General features: G+C 36.4%; 1 protein-coding gene across 3 annotated transcripts in view; it reads right to left on the bottom strand.

Moving 5' to 3' along the window:
- LOC101883438 (uncharacterized) overlaps nucleotides 1–18149 on the bottom strand; it is a 121806-nt gene that overhangs the window by 44845 nt on the left and 58812 nt on the right. For 2 of the 3 annotated variants that reach the window (XM_005162454.6, XM_073939318.1), the window contains exons 9-10: nucleotides 11435–11546; nucleotides 919–1009 (exon numbers count right to left, since the gene is read on the bottom strand). The exons of the other annotated variant lie outside the window; for it this stretch is intronic. In XM_005162454.6, the coding sequence (XP_005162511.3) occupies nucleotides 919–1009; nucleotides 11435–11546 (203 nt within the window). The remainder of the gene's footprint in view (nucleotides 1–918; nucleotides 1010–11434; nucleotides 11547–18149) is intronic. 3 annotated transcript variants of the gene reach the window in all.

Genomic DNA, 18149 nt, shown 5'->3' with positions numbered 1-18149 from the left:
CCAAATCGGGCTCAAATCAGGCTTAAAATCCTCTAGTGTGAACTAGGCTTAAGGTAAGCGGGCTGTATGCACACTTTTTAAATATGTCTATGATAATACCATGTAGGCACATTTATAGTTTTAAAACTCTTACAACAACCATAAAGTAAAACAAAACGTATTTCCTATGTAAAAAAAACGATCCAAAAGGCAGGTCGGTCTATGTGTTTTTGCGTATTTATTTGTTTATAACATATAACGTGGATTATATTATAATAATCTGAGAGAGTAAATCTTTGTTATGAACCATTTTTTCTAAAAATAAGCTTGAAAAGTTGTCTGTAGCAAGGTGGTGATGTCACAGGCGAGCATTCTGAAGGCACAGTAGCCCGTTTATAGCCTAATGTTAGCTTTTCAATTCTTGCGCTTGCATTTATGATGCAAAAAGTAATAAAAGTTGTATTTTTGTGTGAAAACTATATGGTTGGACAAAACGTGTAAGTGTAATGAAGAGTGTTTGAACACAGACCTTATTATTTGCAATCTTCATAAAGCCTATCGGAAAATCCTATAGAGATTTTAACGAGGAAACCAGTTTTATGCAAGCAGCCTAATAGCCTACAAGGTGACGGCATAGTTGCTCCACTTTAGAAGGCAAATTAACGTAATTAGGCAAATCCTTGTTTAACGTTGGTTTGTTCTGTAGACACTCAAAATAAATTACCTAAGGAGGCTATTAAAGTTGACCTCAAATAGTTTAAAACAAAACTGCTTTTATTCTAGCCGAAATAAAACACAAGACTTTCTCCAGAAGAAAAAATATAGGAAATACTGTAAAATATTCCTTGCTCTGTTAAACATAATTTGGGAAATATTTCAAAAAGAAATTTCACAGGAGGGTGAATAACAAATGTAAATGAGTAGGCGCTGTGATTTTACCTCCATCATGTACTGATCCACCACGTGCAGCTCAGCTGAGTCTCCTTTATGTGATTTATACATCTCCACGTCATCCGGAGTGGGCACGTATCTGATGAAGAGCACACAACAAATGTAAACACAGCAAAGCACTGAAACGCCTGCCCTAATTTAGGTTTACATCATCCCATCCTCTCCGGTTCATAAATACTTCATAGAGGCCCATTTTAAGCATGCACAATTCTAAAAGGATGTCACACGACCCTTGTTCCCTTTTTTTTACAGGTTGACTGCCTAGCGAGCCTATTTTCTCCTTGGAGATTGCCTCTTTTTTTTCCTTTGCATCTCTCCATCTAGTCCTCAGAATATGGTGCATGCTTTTCTGATTTCCAGTGGCCCGAGGAACAGGGGTTGATTAAAAGCCAAGTTGCAGTCAGCTTGAATAAAGTGCTCAGGTAGTTGACGCTTCGACTGTTTCTGACTCTTTGAACCCGCCCACCTTTTAAAATGGGCTGCTGTTCGGGTCATTTTAAGCGTGTTTCAAATCCACACCACACTGACTATTTCATGAGGATGTTCTGATGGAGAAACTACAGCCACCTGCCATTAATATTGCAGATATTTCGCTTGGACCATTTTGCTTAAAAGGGACACCTTTTCATAAGGTGAGATATAAATCTCTGGCTGTCAACAGACTGTGTCTGTAAAGTCCCAGCTCAAAATACTGCACAGTTCATGTGGTATAGCTTTTGCCATTAATTGAGTGAGAGTCATTACTGTGCTTGTCACTTTAAATGCAAATGAGCTGCTTCTTTCCAAAAGACATGGGCTGCGTCCGAAATCGCCTACTACTCAGTATGTACAACGTTTGAATCTGAATTTATTAGTCGACTGTTAGAAAAGTACGTTCCTTATAGTATGAATTTGAGCTGTATGCATGGAACTCATTGTACTACATTCGCCATTTTGTCATGATCAGGTGACCCATCCACGTTAGTTGCATCGCTTCTCTCCCATTCATAAATTCTCTTCTGTGGCTTTATGGGATAACATAGCATCCATCGGATGCACACTTCAGAATCTCACAGGAAAGTAGTTGGTCATCCAGGTACTTCTCGCATACTGTTTTTCAAATACTACTGGGCTCGCATACTGAGAGCACAGCATTTAAAAGAAACCCCAGAGGCAAATGATCACTGTTACCCTTTCTTTCGAGTGCCTTGGAATGATTTTTGCTGTTTTATCATTTAGTATAGCTTTAGAAATTTGCTATTAAGTTGGGTAGTCATTTTTGTGCTTGTCACTTTGAAATGCAAATGAGCTGCTGCTTTCCACAAGTGGGCGGAGCCTTTACATGCTAATCTGACACTACAGAAACAACAAAACAAGTGAATTTCATGCAGCTGAAATGTTAAAATTACAGTAGTAGATTAAACGCTTACATGTTCAAACCAGAGTCAGACACTTGGTTGATATCTCTCACATTTTGACTTATCGCATGAGAAACAGGTGATGGAAATGATAAATTTCTAATAAAAATCCCTAAATTCACAATAAAGCTTTTATGCTAGCTTGAAGAGATTTTATACTTGTTCAAAAAAAAAATGACTAGCAAATACTAGACCCGTGTAGAGATTTGAGGCAGTTTTCATGTGCATTTTGTTAGTAAAAGCAGTTTTAGTAAACCTCCAGCATGTGTTTAGATAAAGCAGTTTACTACATAGAGTACACTGTTAAGCTACACACAAAAAAATGTTTTATTTGAATTCTGTGTTTGTAAACTTTTAGCTTAAAATACTGCAGAGATCATGTATAGCTTTCCAAATTTGCCAATATTGGGGAGATCCTTTTTGTGCTTCTCACCTTAAATGCAAATGAGCTGCTGCTTTCAACAAGAAGGCAGAGCCTTTACATGCTATTCTGACACTCCAGAAACAACAAAACAAGTGAAACTCATGCTGCCGAACATGTTCAAACCAGAGTCAGACACTGGCTGGGTTGATATATCACCGACATTTTAACTTATCGCATGAGAAATGAGTGATGGAAAGGCCAAATTTTAAATAAAATCCGTAAATTCACAATAAAGCTTTTACGCTAGCTAGAAGTGGTTTTGGACTTGTGCGACTTGTGCGTGTGTCAGTAAAAGCAGTTCCAGTAAAGCTCCAGCATGTGTGTTTAGATGGAGGAGAGTTTACTTCACAGAGTCAAAGTACACTGATAAGCTATGCAAAGAAATTGGTTAAAAAATGGAATTCAGCTGAATTGTCATTGATGACATTGAGATAATCAATCTACGCTAACGACAGCCGTTTGCGTCACTTCTTAGTTAACTATGGCTGTTGTAAATGTGGCAGGTTAAATGACAACATATAATAACGTGATTTTATTAAACACAGGCTCACTGGAAATATGTACCCAAGGCAACATTTTTGAGAACTGAAAGATTTATACCGTGGACTATGTCTTTTTGCAGTTTGTGTTTTCTCAAATCCCCTAGAGGACACTGTACAATTTTTGGCAAGAAGGATTGCTTGTCGTCGAGCATAATTTATCAGCTTGACATTGACTGACTCTAATAGGCCTTCATAATTTTATTATTAATGTAGCTATACATGTCATTATAATCCATTATTAGTTTTGTTAGTCTTTTATAGCTTCATTTAAAAATATATATAATTGATTTTGTTAGAGATACAATACATCCATGAAGTTATTATCGCAGAATCAAGCCTGACGGGTTGATTGGCAACCCGAAGCGGAGCCCTGTTGTACAGTCTCAGAAATAAAGGCACACAAGTTGTCACAGGGGTGGTACCTTTTCAAAAGGTACACGTTTGTGTCTGTATTGGTACCTCAAAAGTACATATTAGTACCTACAAATTTTAAGAGGAACACTTTTGTACTTTTTAGATACCAATATGTACCTTTGAGGTATTAATATGGAACTTTTAGATACAAATTTGTACCTTTTGAAAAGGTACCACCCCAGTGACAGCTCGCGTACCTTTATTTCTGAGAGTGTGTAAGACTAAAGGGCTTTATTTATTTTGCAAAAACAACCATCCTGTGTGCACTTCATCTATCTTCTTACTTAACTACTTGGGCAAAAAACATGAAATTTAAACACATAACATTGTTCTAAGACGTAGTTTATTCGGATTACCTACACTACACTAACCTGCGCATTATTCAGTCACAAAATGATGCCAAACTGTCAAAAATGCAAAGCTGACAGAAACGAAAATGGTTGAATGTAGCATGGACTAACCTACGTATTGTTCATTCACAAGATGTCACAAATCATCCAAAAGCAGTCAAAAACTGCATCCTGACAGACAAGCAAATCCATATGAATATGGATCCAAGTATATGGGTATGAATGTATTGCTGACGGTAATGCCCCGGGTTCAGAGGAAGGCACAGGCTCCCAAAATTATCAAAACATGTGTATTTTATTATAATTACTTGCAAGGAAGAACACTGAAAGGACATGGGGTGAAAACAAGCAACAGACAAGACATCACGAGGAAAGATTACCGGACAAGGAACTAACTGAATACAGGGACTTAAATACAAAGGAGATGATGAACGGATTACATACAGGGGTGAGACACAGGTGGAGGTGATGAACATAATGACACATGGCGGGAACTGGAACAAAGGAGCACATGGGGAAAGGTCACATGATGAAAACAAACATACACGGAAGACTGGGTGTGACATTGACAGTCATGGTGATTCGAAGTTCCCAGATGAGCCTGTGTTATTTAGAGGTTGTTATCTGGAAATAACATACCTTGGAAGGTTGTGACTGACCAGCAAATATTAAGCATTCCAGACAGCCGTGTAAAAAAATAATTATAAACTGAATTTAAATTCATTATGAGTATTAGCATTAGGAGAACTCCTAGTGCTAAGATAAAATGTTTTGTAAATATGGATCCAGTCCCCTTTAAGACTGTATTCAGAAGTCCACGTGACTGCACTTAGATATTTGCTGTATTGGGTTTAAATAAATATAAATCTCTCAGCAGGTACATTATATTATGCCTCCTGCACACAGGTCGCCATCAGGCAGTCATGTAAGGATGCTTCTTGCAGACAAAAATGCTAGAGAGAAAGCATTTCTCCAGTTTCCCTCAGGGCAACTCAATAGTTTCCTTTTCCTCAAATACATCCGATAAAAGTTTCATAAGCGGGCTGTTCTGTTAAGAGAGCCTGGCATATGTTCTTTTATATTAGCATTAAAGAAACGTTCCTCAACATCAGCTGCTCGTGACTCTTGAGGTCTCTGTGGTCTTCATTAGATCCGCCGCTGGAGCATCTTGCAAAACTCTGTTTTATAGGGCTGTACTCGGCCGATCTCCATCATTATATTTTCATTTATAGTTTATAAAAGGGTCATTGACAAATAACATGGACAAAAAATCTCGATGGTGCTTTGGCTGAAGTCTTAAACTTTTTAAATGTTTTCTGTGGGCTCTAATCATAAAAAGTGCATGGAGCGAGCTAATGAATATAAAATGTGACTAAAATCGCTTTAAATAATATAGCTTATCATCTCACAATGCTATTCCAAAGTTCAAAAGTTGTAAGGCTGGCAAGTACGTATGTTTTGAGAAATTATGAAAAATTATTTATAATAAATTAAGTTTGAATAATTAATATAATTTAATTCATCAAGGATGAGTATTTGTATGATTATATTACAAGGATAATATAGTATAAACTCTGCTCATTGAAATAAAAGAATTTTGTTATTTATTAGGCATTACTGTAAATGTATCACAGTTTCAACAATATAAAGTAGCAAAAGTAATAATGCCGAGTAATAATTAGGGGTGTAATGGATCAAGATTGATCTGTGATTTGTACGAATCACAACCCACGGATCGGAACACACATGACCCATAGAGTAATACTTTTTTTTCTTTACTAAATTTATAACGATCGCAGAGATTTCGCCTCTCTTGTCATTTAAATCGCATGGATGAAAGCATTTAGGCTTTCCTGAAAAAATATAATGATGACGGAAGAAACTAAGGTAGGTTATTTAGGATGTGGTAGGTTATTAAAGGTGTTTTCTATCACTACTTGTTTAGCCTGCATTAATGCATTCAGTGTAAGCTGAACGATTATTCATTATAAGATCGGGCTCTCAACACCAACGCAACATAAATTATTAATGATGGTGATTTGCAAATGTTTATTAATTCTTGGAATTGCTGCTTTCAAATCTGTGTTTGAAACACGCAAAATTGAAGAAAAAGATTCAGTCTGAATCACTGATGTTTATGGTAAAGATTAAAATCACCGTCATATGCATTTAACGACGCTCAAAAATGAAAGTCTTAGGCAGCAATTGCATTATTTAACCAATAGGTGTCGACAAACAGCAATCAAAAATAAGCCACTGAATAATTCTTCAAAAATGACTATCTAGCAATGAAACATGACGTTTTATGAGTGAATAACTGAATCATTTATTTAAAATGAGACTAAAAATAAATATGGGTTGTATGAATTATGTTAGATTTATACATTTAGAGTTATCAGCAACAGTAGTAGTAAGAGAGAATTTTACAGTACTGAATATTTTACATTTATTTTTATTAGCTGATTATTTCTTGATTTTATTTTAATAAAAATAACTGGTTCTGAGTTCTGTTTGTTAAAGCCAAATGGTGCTTGCAGTACTGTTTTTGCAATAATTGGAGAGCAAATCACATTTGTCTCCTCCTGTTTTTGGCTGATCCGAAAAATCCGATCCATGACTAATAAAACATAATGTGATCCGAACCGTGAGATTTGTGATCTGTTACACCATTAGTAAAAATGCTGCAAATACAGCTTATCATCACAAGAATAACATACATTTTAAACTATATTAGTGAGATCTAATTAGATTTATGGGGCTCACGGTGGTGCAGTGGGTAGAACGATCGCTTCACATGAAGAAGGTCATTGGTTTGAGGCCCGGCTGGGTCAGTTGGCATTTCTGTGTGGAGTTTGCATGTTCTTCCTGTGTTGGCGTGGGTTTCCTCCAGGTGCTCCGGATTCCCCCAAAGTCCAAAGACATGCGCTATAGTTGAATTGAATGAGCTAAATTGGTGGTAAACTATGTGTGTGAATGAGTGTGTATGGGTGTTTCCCAATGTTGGGTTGTGGCTGGAAGTGCATCTGCTTGTGTAAAACATATGCTGGATAAGTTGCCGATTCATTCCTCTGTGGCGATTCCTGATTAATAAAAGGACTAAGTCGAAAAGAAAATGAATGAATGAATGACTAACTAGATTTTATATATAATAATATTATTACCAGTATTATACTTGTAATTATTTCTACTACTACTTATAATATTCATTCATTCATTTTCTTTTCGGCTTAGCCCCTTTATTAATCAGGGGTTGCCACAGCGGAATAAACCAACTTATCCAGCACACATTTTACACAGTGAATGCCCTTCCAGCTGCAACCCAACACTTGCAAACTACTTATAATAACCATAATATATTATTAATATCATAGCAATATTATACTAATAATGAATATTGACATATTAATACAAGAAACATTATTGCAGTTTCATCTGTGATTCTAAAATAAAATAATAGTGACCATTCGACCACCTTTAAATAGCTTTAAGATCTTACTGACTCCAAACTTTTCAACAGCAGTGTATCATCGCTCAACTTGTCATGCCAACTCCCCAAAGAAAAAAAACACTTTATAGATAACAAGCTAGAACAAGCTAAAACTTTTAAGTTATACACAAATAAAAATAAAACAAAAGCATGTACAGTTCTCCAAGGTATAAACCAAATTTAATCTAAGCACAAACATGACAAATATTTTTCTTTATAGAGGCACTAGACCAACAGAACCGAGCTTGACTTCAATTGAAATTCATGTACTGATTTACCTTACATGATATGCTCAGAATAAAGGGTAATACTTTAGTTTAGGTACCAGCTCATGCTATTAACTACTGGCTTATTACCTGCCTATTATTAAGTTATTAACTGTTCATTAGTAGTTAGTATGATCTTATTCTGCATCCCTAATCCCACCCAAAACCTTAACCCAACGTCTACCTTACTATTAAAAAAACAGCTAATTAGTAGTTTAATAAGCTAGGAGAGGTAGTTAATGGTTAATTAACATTGTGAATTGTGACCTAAACTAAAGTATTACAAAATAAAGTTCAACCAGGTGGTTGTTATTACAGAATAAAGCCTGAAAGGCTTATCAGCAGCCAAACACGAGGCAGAATACTGTTGTATAAGCCTTATTACACAGCTTCTTGACACAAAAACTTACAAATTAGACACAAATCATTGATCCAAGTTGGAATAGGTTGTTAACTCTTTAATTAAAAGCAAAGCGGAAAGAAAAAACAGCTGACTGAAGCATACTGTACTAATCTATTTTATTCAGCAACAAGATCGCCAACCTGATTTCACCAAGTAGGTCAAGTTCCTGGATTAACATCTATGTTTATTCTGGAACAACATTCCAATCAGCCAATCAGAATATTAAGGGATACGTTTACAGTTTATGTTAAGTTTAGGCTTATAGGTTTATGCACTTCTACATGATTGTTATCCAACTATAATAAAAATCAATTTATGGTTGGGTTTAGGGGTAGGGAACAGGTATAGATTACATTTTTCCAACAAAAATGATGTTCCAGGATCATCATAGATGGTTAATCCAGGATTGCATCGTACGTGCATTACAAGATGGTGCCTAACAGTCACAGACAAGCATAAGTGAACGTATTCACTGATGGTCAACAAATTACAAAGTTCCCGGATGAACCTGTGTTATCAACAGTTGTTATCTGGGAATAACATATCTTGGATTGTTGCAACTGACCAATCAGAATCAAGTATTCCAGACAGCCATGTAATTATTTCAGATAAGCGGTTTTGGATTGTTTGGTGCCATCTTGTGACTGAATAATAAGTGGATTAGTGTCCGCTCTATCCAGCGTTTTTGTTTCTGCCAGCTTTGATTTAATTAAAGAAGTAATAAACTATTACAGCTCAGAACAATGTTTTATGTATGTACGAGGGTTGTGTAATTAGGGGCGAAGCAGTGGCGCAGTAGGTAGTGCTGTTGCCTCACAGCAAGAAGGTTGTTGGTTCGAACCTCGGCTCAGTTGACGTTTTTGTGAGGAGTCTGCATGTTCTCCCTGCATTCGCGTGGGTTTCCTCCGGGTGCTCCGGTTTCCCCCACAGTCCAAAGACATGCTGCAGGTGAATTGGGTAGGCTAAATTGTCCATAGTGTATGAGTGTATGACTGTATGAGGGTGACAGGCCCAAACGACAGGCCGGCCGGTGTAAAAAAAAAAAAAAAAAAAAAAGAGTACTGTAGTCGTCATCATATGTTCCAAAGAGCCGACCCCGCAACCATACGGGACTAAGGCCAAAGAAGAAGAAGAAGAGAGTTGTGTTATAAGATAAGGATAATGTACATACATGAGGATGTTATCACGGAAAAAAAGCCCAAAAGGCAGAGTGGAAAATTGTTGTATAAGACTGCATGGCTTTATTCAGTAAAAACAACCATCTGTGCTGTACTTTATGCTGCTTATTACACAACTACTTATTATGACAAAACTTATTACTCAAGTTTATCCATCGGTTGAAACATTCTTTAACTGTAAACTTTTTTTTTTTTTTTTTTGCTATAAAAAATAAAATAAAAAGGGAATTGTAATTGTATTTTCAATAGGAAACTGATTTCTAGTGACGGTTACATTTTTTAAATGGTAAAATATTATTGAAGGGGACAGCAGGAGAGGCATGTATCATTGATCAAAGAGTCATATGTGGCTCGCAAGCCATACTGTAGATTCCCTACCACTACGATACAATATATACTAACTTGCACATTACATCGCATTGCACAAGAAAAACACAAACCTGACAGAAAGTAAATTGGCTGAATAAAGCATATACTAACCTACATATTACTCATTCACAAGATAGAGCCAAACTGAACTACAGTTGAAGTCAGAATTATTGGCGAATAAATTATTATGGAATGTGAATTTAATTTTTAAAATATTTGCCAAATTATGTTAAACAGAGCAATGAATTTTTCACAATATGTTTGATGATATTTTTTTCTTTTGATGAAAGTCTTATTTGTTTCATTTTGGCTAGAATAAAAGCCGTTTTTAATTTTTTAAAAACATTTTAAGGTCAATATTATTAACCCTCCAAGGCATTATTTGCTTTCGATTGTATACAGATCAAACCATCGTTCTACAACTACTTGTCTAATTACCCTAACTTTCCTAATTAACCTAATCAGGGCTTTAAATGTCACTTTAAGCTGAATATTAGTGTATTGAAAAAGAAAAAGAAATCAGTTATTAGAAATTAGTTATAAAACTATTAGGTTTCTGTTTACAAAATGTTTTGAATCTGCTTTCTGTTAGACAGAAATAATACAAAAATATATAGGGGGCCTAAAAATTCTGGAGGGCTAATAATTCTGACTTTACCTATACATGTTAACATGGATGTAAGTATATGGATGTGATTGTATTTACTGACTCTAATGGAAATTCAAAGTTTCCTAGATGAGCCTGTTTTATTTAGCGGTTGTTATCTGGCAATAACATACCTCAGAATGCTGTGACTGATCAATCAGAATCAAGTTTTTTCAGACAGCCGTGTAATAAGGTATTTGAAAACATGATGCACAAAAGCACAGACATTAGTCTGCACGTTTACAGATTAAACGCAAAGCTGACAGAAAAAAACAGCTGACTTGAACATATACTAATCTATATATTATTCAATAAAAAGATGGCGCCAAACAGTCAAAAACAGAAGTCACAGACAAGCATATGTGAATGTATTCACTGACGGTCAACATGATACAAAGCTCCTGGGTTATCCAGTGTTATCAGCAGTTGTTATCTGGGAATAACATATACAGTTAAAGTCAGAATTATTAGCCCCCCTTCGAATTTTGTTTTCTTTTTTAAATATTTCCCAAATTATGTTTAACAAAGCAAGAAAATTTTCACAGTATGTCTGATAATATTTTTTTTTCCTCTGGAGAAAATTTTATTTGTTTTATTTTGACTAGAATAAAAGCAGTTTTTTTAAAGCTATTTATTTTCTCGATAATCTACAGAACAAACAATCGTTGTGCAATAACTTACCTAATTACCCTAACCTGCCCCAACTGTACGTGGATGTAAGCATATGTATGTGACGTATTTACTGACGGTTAAGAAGATTCAAAGTTTCCTAGATGAGCCTGTGTTATTTAGAGGTTCCTATCTGGGAATAACACACTTCAGATTGTTGTGACAGACCAATCAGAATTGAGTATTCCAGACAGCCGTGTGATAAGGTATTTTAAAACATGGTGCACAAAAGCACAGACATTAGTCTGCATGTTTACAGACCAACTATTTATCAGTCAACTAAAGCGCTACTCAAAATGATGAACTATTTTGTTGAGTGTGCATTCTGGCAGGCTGCTTTATCTCCATATCACTCTTACCTCCTGAGAGAGGTGATGTGTTCATCAGAGAGACCGCCTTCCTCTTCATTTATAATCAACAGTTTGTCCTTCAGCTCTTTTGGTTGCACGGGGAAACTTTTCAGGAAAATATCTGTGGGGAAAATAAAGCACACAATAAAGTTAGATTCTTTTATCAAGACAAAAAATACCCCCCCCCCCCCCCCCCACCTCCAATGAAAAACTCCAAGAGCGTGTTTTGAAGACAAAAGGGTTGCGTGCTTAATTACCTCTCTAACCGGCGAGGGCCAGATGCGTGCTGATTTGCATTATATAAAAAAATAAATAAGCTGTGCTGAAGCTGCAAACAGAAGGAAGGTATGAATAATGGGAGCTGTGCAGGTTTGGATAACGCTCATTAGAGCAACATATTCACACTCTGATTGAGCAGCATCGGGTTCAAGGGTGCATTTACAACCTTAAGCCGCTTTTTCCTGTTTGCACTAACATGAAAACATGAAACGTGAAACCAATTAGCATTCACTCCTCTTTGGAGAGGCTGACAGTTTTAACTCGAGCAAGAAAATACACATCTTAGGATGGATACCATCTTCATTGTTAGAAACACAGAAGAACATGTAGCATTTATAAAAAAAACAATCAGCCTCATAATCACATTGACATACTATGAGTATTAAAGGTGTTGTAAGAAAGTTTTTGACTCTTCTAAAGCATAAAAACACCATAATATGTTTACAGATATTTAACTCCAGCATCATGGCCAAATCCTCTCCACCAATCAGCTGGTGTGTGGTCTGGTGCAATATGACTGCTGTCGCGTCATCCAGGTGGATGCTGCACACTGGTGGTGGATGAGGAGATTCCTCCAAATGTGTAAAGTGCTTTGAGTGTCCAGAAAAATCGTTATTTAAATAAGGAATTATTATTATTATTATTATTATTATTATTATTATTATTATTATTATTATTATTATTATCATTATTATGTAGTGCATAAGTGCATAGTGTGCAGTGCTTCATTTGGGACATGCAGCTAGTGTTTGTGAATCTTGTCAATACAACTTGCCATTGCCAAGACAACATATCTTGCTAAATCCTAAATCTGTCATAAACATGATTTTCAAGAGGCCATTATAATTGTCATTAATGTTTTTCTGACTTTTTTAGATGAACAAACTGAATTTACCATTAAAACGTCTTTAAGTATCAAAACAGCGTCATTGATGTTTATCTTGAAATTAACTACAGTGACCCTGAACATGTAAACTTCACACAGATATGTCAACTGACCCAGCTGGGCTCGAACCAGCTACCTTCTTGCTGTAAGGTGGCAGTGCTAACGACTGAGCCACCGTGCCACCTATTTATTAAAATGACATTTGTTAAATAAATTCTTTGCTATGGAGTAAATATTATAATGAGTAAACATTTTGATGAGACTTTTGAATAACAAAGGCATTTAACTGAGTCTCTGAAGAGGCTGTTCCTCAAGGAGCTTTAAATTCTATACAAAAGCACTAACATATAATTTCGACCTTGTGCTTTTATGTGCCACTTTAATAAAATTATATGCTGTTGCCTTATTTCTGAAGTGCATGATTGCACTGAACAACAGCTCCGAGCTGTAGGCACATTAACTGGGGCTTCAGCTTAGCACCAACCAAACCCCTCGCTCAACTTTTCAAGCTGTAATTACAGCTCCAATCATGGGTTCATCATTAGAAATGTATTTTTTAATATAAAAATGAAACATCCTTATATGTGGTACATGTATAGCAAAACAACAAATTCAAATACATTGAAATGGTGGACGATGATTGCACTTTCTGCTTCATTTATAAAGACTTTGGATCCATTATTGTTCAAGGACTGGACTCAAGAGGTGCTTTCACTTCAAATCCATTAGCTACGGCTCTTTATAAAGACTGAAAGATCATTAAAAATGAGAGCGTACATATATAGTGGGTCCAAAAGTTCGAGACCATTAGTGAAAATGTAGTTTCACACCCCAAAAGAATCATTACAAATGTATTATGTTGTTACAGTATTCAACAACACGTCATTATTCACCATTTTTAAAGGTATCAAAAGCATCTTGTAACTCATGGTTAAAGTTCTGACCTTCTATACAAAGTTCGCAAGCCTAGTAACACAAAACAGCAGAATATAATTAGTACTTATTTACTTGTATCATAAATCTTACTGCTTAAATGTTCTTGAAAGGTTCTTCATTTAATAATGGCATGCACTTGAAAGTGAGGCCAGCTAGCGAAGTGCTACGCATGTAAACCTCACTTCTCTGACCACTTATGGTGCTCTAGCAACAGAAGCTAGAGGTCATGGCCTTTAGCCTCCTTGTCAGAGCAACCAACTTGCATACATAGAATCACCGGTTCAACCCCAGATCAGAACAGGTTGCGGGTTGGGTGCAGTAGGACTGGTGGGTTACATGTGGGGGCTCGTCCGGGATGGGAGTGAGGTTGTAACAGAGGCCAGCTAGCAAAGTGCTATGCAGGTAAACCTCACTCCACTGACCTCAAAAGGTGCTCAAGCGACAGACACTAGAGTCCATGGACTTTAGCCTCCTTGTTAGAGCAACTGACTCACACGCAATGAATCGCTGGTTTGATCCCGGCTCAGATTGGGTTGGGTGCAGTAGAACTAGTTCATCACACAAGGGGGCTCGTCCGGGATAGGTAAGGTTTAGGGGGGTGAGTTTAACGGAGGCCAGCTAGCGAAGTGCTATGCAGGTAAACCTCCCTCCTTTGACCTCAAAAGGTGCTCTAGCGACAGACACTAGAGGCCATGGACTTTAGCCTCTTTGTTAGAACAACCGACTCCCATACAAGAAATTGCTGGTTCGATTCCAGCTCAGAGCAGGTTGGGTGCAGTGGGACTGGTGGGTTACACAATCAAGGTCAAAAAACACTTTTCACATAATATACATTACAGCAAGCGGTCATTTGTCACTAACCATGCTTTTTTTTATTGATTTTTTTATTTATTTTGTTTTAGCAGTAGGGCTAAAATATGAAATCACCATACAATTTTCATAGCAGCCAATATCAATAATCATCACTATATAAATAGCAAATTAATTCAAGTTTAAAGGCAGATTTTAGCTTCTGAGTGACTTAGTTAACTTTTAACTACAATTTTATTGTCAGACCATTACTTATATTACAATATTAAACATTTATAGCATAATAACCGGTAAAATCATACATATCTGGTTACTATTACAATCATATGAAAAAACATTAGCTTGATTATATTAAATAAACACTACTGCACAAATCGTCACCTTAGAATTATTAGGTTCTATCTGACATTTTTCAAAATTGAGTTATTGACATATTCTTATTAAATGACAACTTATTTACATTATGGGATGTTTTTTATAAGTCGTTTACATTTAAAGACATTTTATTTTAAAAACAAATGTTACACACATACTGTTTGCTACGGAATGCAAAAACTTTAAAGCTCAATATCTCAAAATCATTCAAAACGCAGATAAAACCTTAAAACTCCAAGGAGACGAAATTCTAATCACTGTAATTATATTGCATTACTTCTTGGAAAAATGTAACTCACATCTGTATCATACATATTGCCAATAAAATTTACACATATATTGCCAAATCCTGCAACAACACCACGGTGCAGATAATGGTACTACACCCTCTGCCAATGCATTGATCAAATGAACAGTTGGACGTGCCAAAACTTTCTTTAGTTAAACAAAGAGTAAACTGAAGTCATTGTGTTTGGGAACAGAAAAGAGGTTCTCAAGGTGAATGCGTACCTTGGTCCTAAGGGATTCTGGAGTCAGAAATGAGTTTCAGTAGTCATGTCAAAGCAATAAGTAAATCAGCATATTATCATTTCAAAAACATTGCAAGAATTAGATGCTTTGTTTCCAGTGAGGACTTGGAGAAACTTGTTCAAGCTTTTATCACCAGCAGATTAGATTACTGTAATGGACATCTTATTCTTGTTTATGTAAAGCACGTTGAATTACCATTGTGTATAAAATGTGCTACAGTATATAAATAAAGTTGCCTTATCTTGCCTTGCCTCACACTGTTAAAATGCTGGAACACGCAATCGATTTGTGTTGGAACAACATAAAGAAATTAAGTTCAAATAAAAATTTAATTTTTATTAAGTGGATCGAACATAAAACAATCGAGTACAACACCATTTCATCTGGTTTTAAATTAACGCCAAAGACGACTTTTCACACATGCTTGGATGATCTTTTTGCCACTTATCCACATAAGGTGTATAATGGTAATAATAAAGTCACACTCAGCTAATAAACAGTCTACAGTTGCTCGTTTCACATGACAAATCCACTAGAGGGCGCAAATCTACTAAATGCACAATGGAGTCTCCTTAAAAATCCTGAAACTTAGATTAGTTTCTATATAACTTAAAACAAGTCTCAAACTTTCAGTCATACCACACAAATGATATCCTAAGACATCAGTGACGATAATCTAAGAGGAGATAAAAAAAAAAATACTAAAGCCTTTTCTCCTAGTATTACAGTATTTTATGTGAAAGCTCAATAAGATGTCTAAAACTCTGCTCAGATTTTCCGAGAAACCCATTAAAAGTAACAGATTTCAGGTCTCAGGTGAAATGTAAGAGCAACCTCTGAGCAATAAAACTTCTGGATAAAAGTGACGGCACTAATGATGGCTGTATGGCTGTATTAAAAGCCTCAACTGAGTCCTCAAAAGTATCCGGCAGCAAATTAGCCTTTGAGTTTGTCATATTATTAGGATATACCCTTTGCTAAATGATATCAAGACAGAAAATAAGTAGTCATAATGAGCATAATGGATCTGTTGTAAAACACAGTGAGGCATCTAAACAGACAGCAGTATGGTGGTCGAGAGAGCTTAACGTGCTGCAATTTAAGGGTGCTTTCACACTCTATTCAATTGCCTAGACCAAACTCAAGTTCGATTGTCGGTCCCTTGCCACCTTCTTGGCTGGTTTGTGTTCACACCAGCTTTTTTCCATCTGAACCCCGGTATGTTTGTGTCACCAAGCTGCTGTTTTGTGCTAGGTGACTGCCACGAAAGCAAAGGGCCAAAATGGAGACGTCCGCATATTATTGCCATTCTATTTATTTTGTTACCAGAACCAAAACACAGAAAGCCACTTGCGTCTATCTGCTGCAAAAAAAAAAAAATAATAATAATAATAATAAAAAAACATTAAAAACATTTTGAATATAACGCAATGTATACAGAAGCCATTTTTGGTTCACTGTTTGCACTGGGTCAGTCCCGCTTGTCACCAAGGTAGGTGATACGCAGACACACACATGAATAAAGTTATGAAAACTATAGTTTGTTGTACAGTTGCCGGTTCACTTCCGTTATTTGGTACAATTGCATTCATATCAGAGGTGAACACAGAGTTTGTACAACCCGTACCCCAGACTATCTCTTTCAGCGGACTCGGGTACGATTTACGGGTGCACACCCAAGTTCAGAAGACACGTTCACTCTACTAAACGTACCACACTTTGACGTCAAGCGAATATGGGTGTGGACCAAAAGGGTTAGTGTGAAAGCTAAGGGTGTCAAAATTAATTGTTTCTTCGGTGCACCGCGATGCAGACGTGGACAATTCGGTATTGGTTCAGTAATTATCATAACCGGGTATTATGTACTGACGTCATTTATCTCATTTGCGCTATGTCTCCGTAGCTTACTATGGCAAGGGAGGCGAGCTGGACAGTCTTTCACTGACACTTACAGCAGAAGCCCCTACTTCACTGCAATTGAGGAAATGAAAGTGCTCCTTTTCTCTCTCTCTTTCTCTCGCCCATTTGACCTGCTGGCGTGACTTTTCCTCTCCTCTCGGCTGTTGCAGCGATACTTATGGATACAGACACGAGCGCGTGTGTGCAGAGTTTTCTCCAACGTGTCTATCATGGATCAGCTGTGATCGCGGCTGCTTTTTATCAGTGTTTATCAGCCCCAGAGCATTAGAGTCAATCACAGCCTATTCTCATTCTGTTGTGCGCATGACCAATAATAGGGGTGTAAGAACGAACTCAATAGAAAGGGCTCAGAAAGCACGCAAGATATTTATATTAGTTTATTTGCTATAATTGCTCATGTTGTTCTGTGCATGTACTTGAGTTTTTAAAGGTACAGTTTATATATCTGACTGTTTGTATTAAAGGACAAAGATGTATTAGAAATAGTATATAAATATAAATATATTTTAATACAAGAATTGCTGTGATGTGAAGAAAATATAAAACTGTGTATGGAAAGCATCGCCAGTGCATCATGATGCACCAAGATATCAAATTGAACCTAATCGATAGCATGATAATCGTAACCAAACCGAACCGTGAGACCAGTGTAGGTTTACAACTCTAGTGAAAGCACCCTAAGAAAACACATGCAATTACAAAAAACTTCAGCAAATTGATAAAAGATCTTCATCCATTTGACAGCACATGTATTGCAACTCGTCACAATGCAAACACATTTTTAAAAAACGCACTGCATTTTCTCACAACACAAACAATTTACAAAAACTTGCTGTATTTTCTCACAACACTTGCAAATAGCACGGAACCTAACGGAAATGTTTCAAGGAGACCCTCAAATGTGACGGACCCGGCAATTTAAGTTATGGTTATTTAGTTCAGATAACATTAATAGTTCTATAATGTCTGGAAAATGATTTTAAAAAT

The sequence above is a fragment of the Danio rerio genome, chromosome 23 (assembly GCF_049306965.1).
Source record: "Danio rerio strain Tuebingen ecotype United States chromosome 23, GRCz12tu, whole genome shotgun sequence".
Taxonomy (NCBI): domain Eukaryota; kingdom Metazoa; phylum Chordata; class Actinopteri; order Cypriniformes; family Danionidae; genus Danio; species Danio rerio.
The sequence above is the reverse complement of the archived record's forward strand: the minus strand, read 5'-3'. Positions and strand labels throughout refer to the sequence as shown.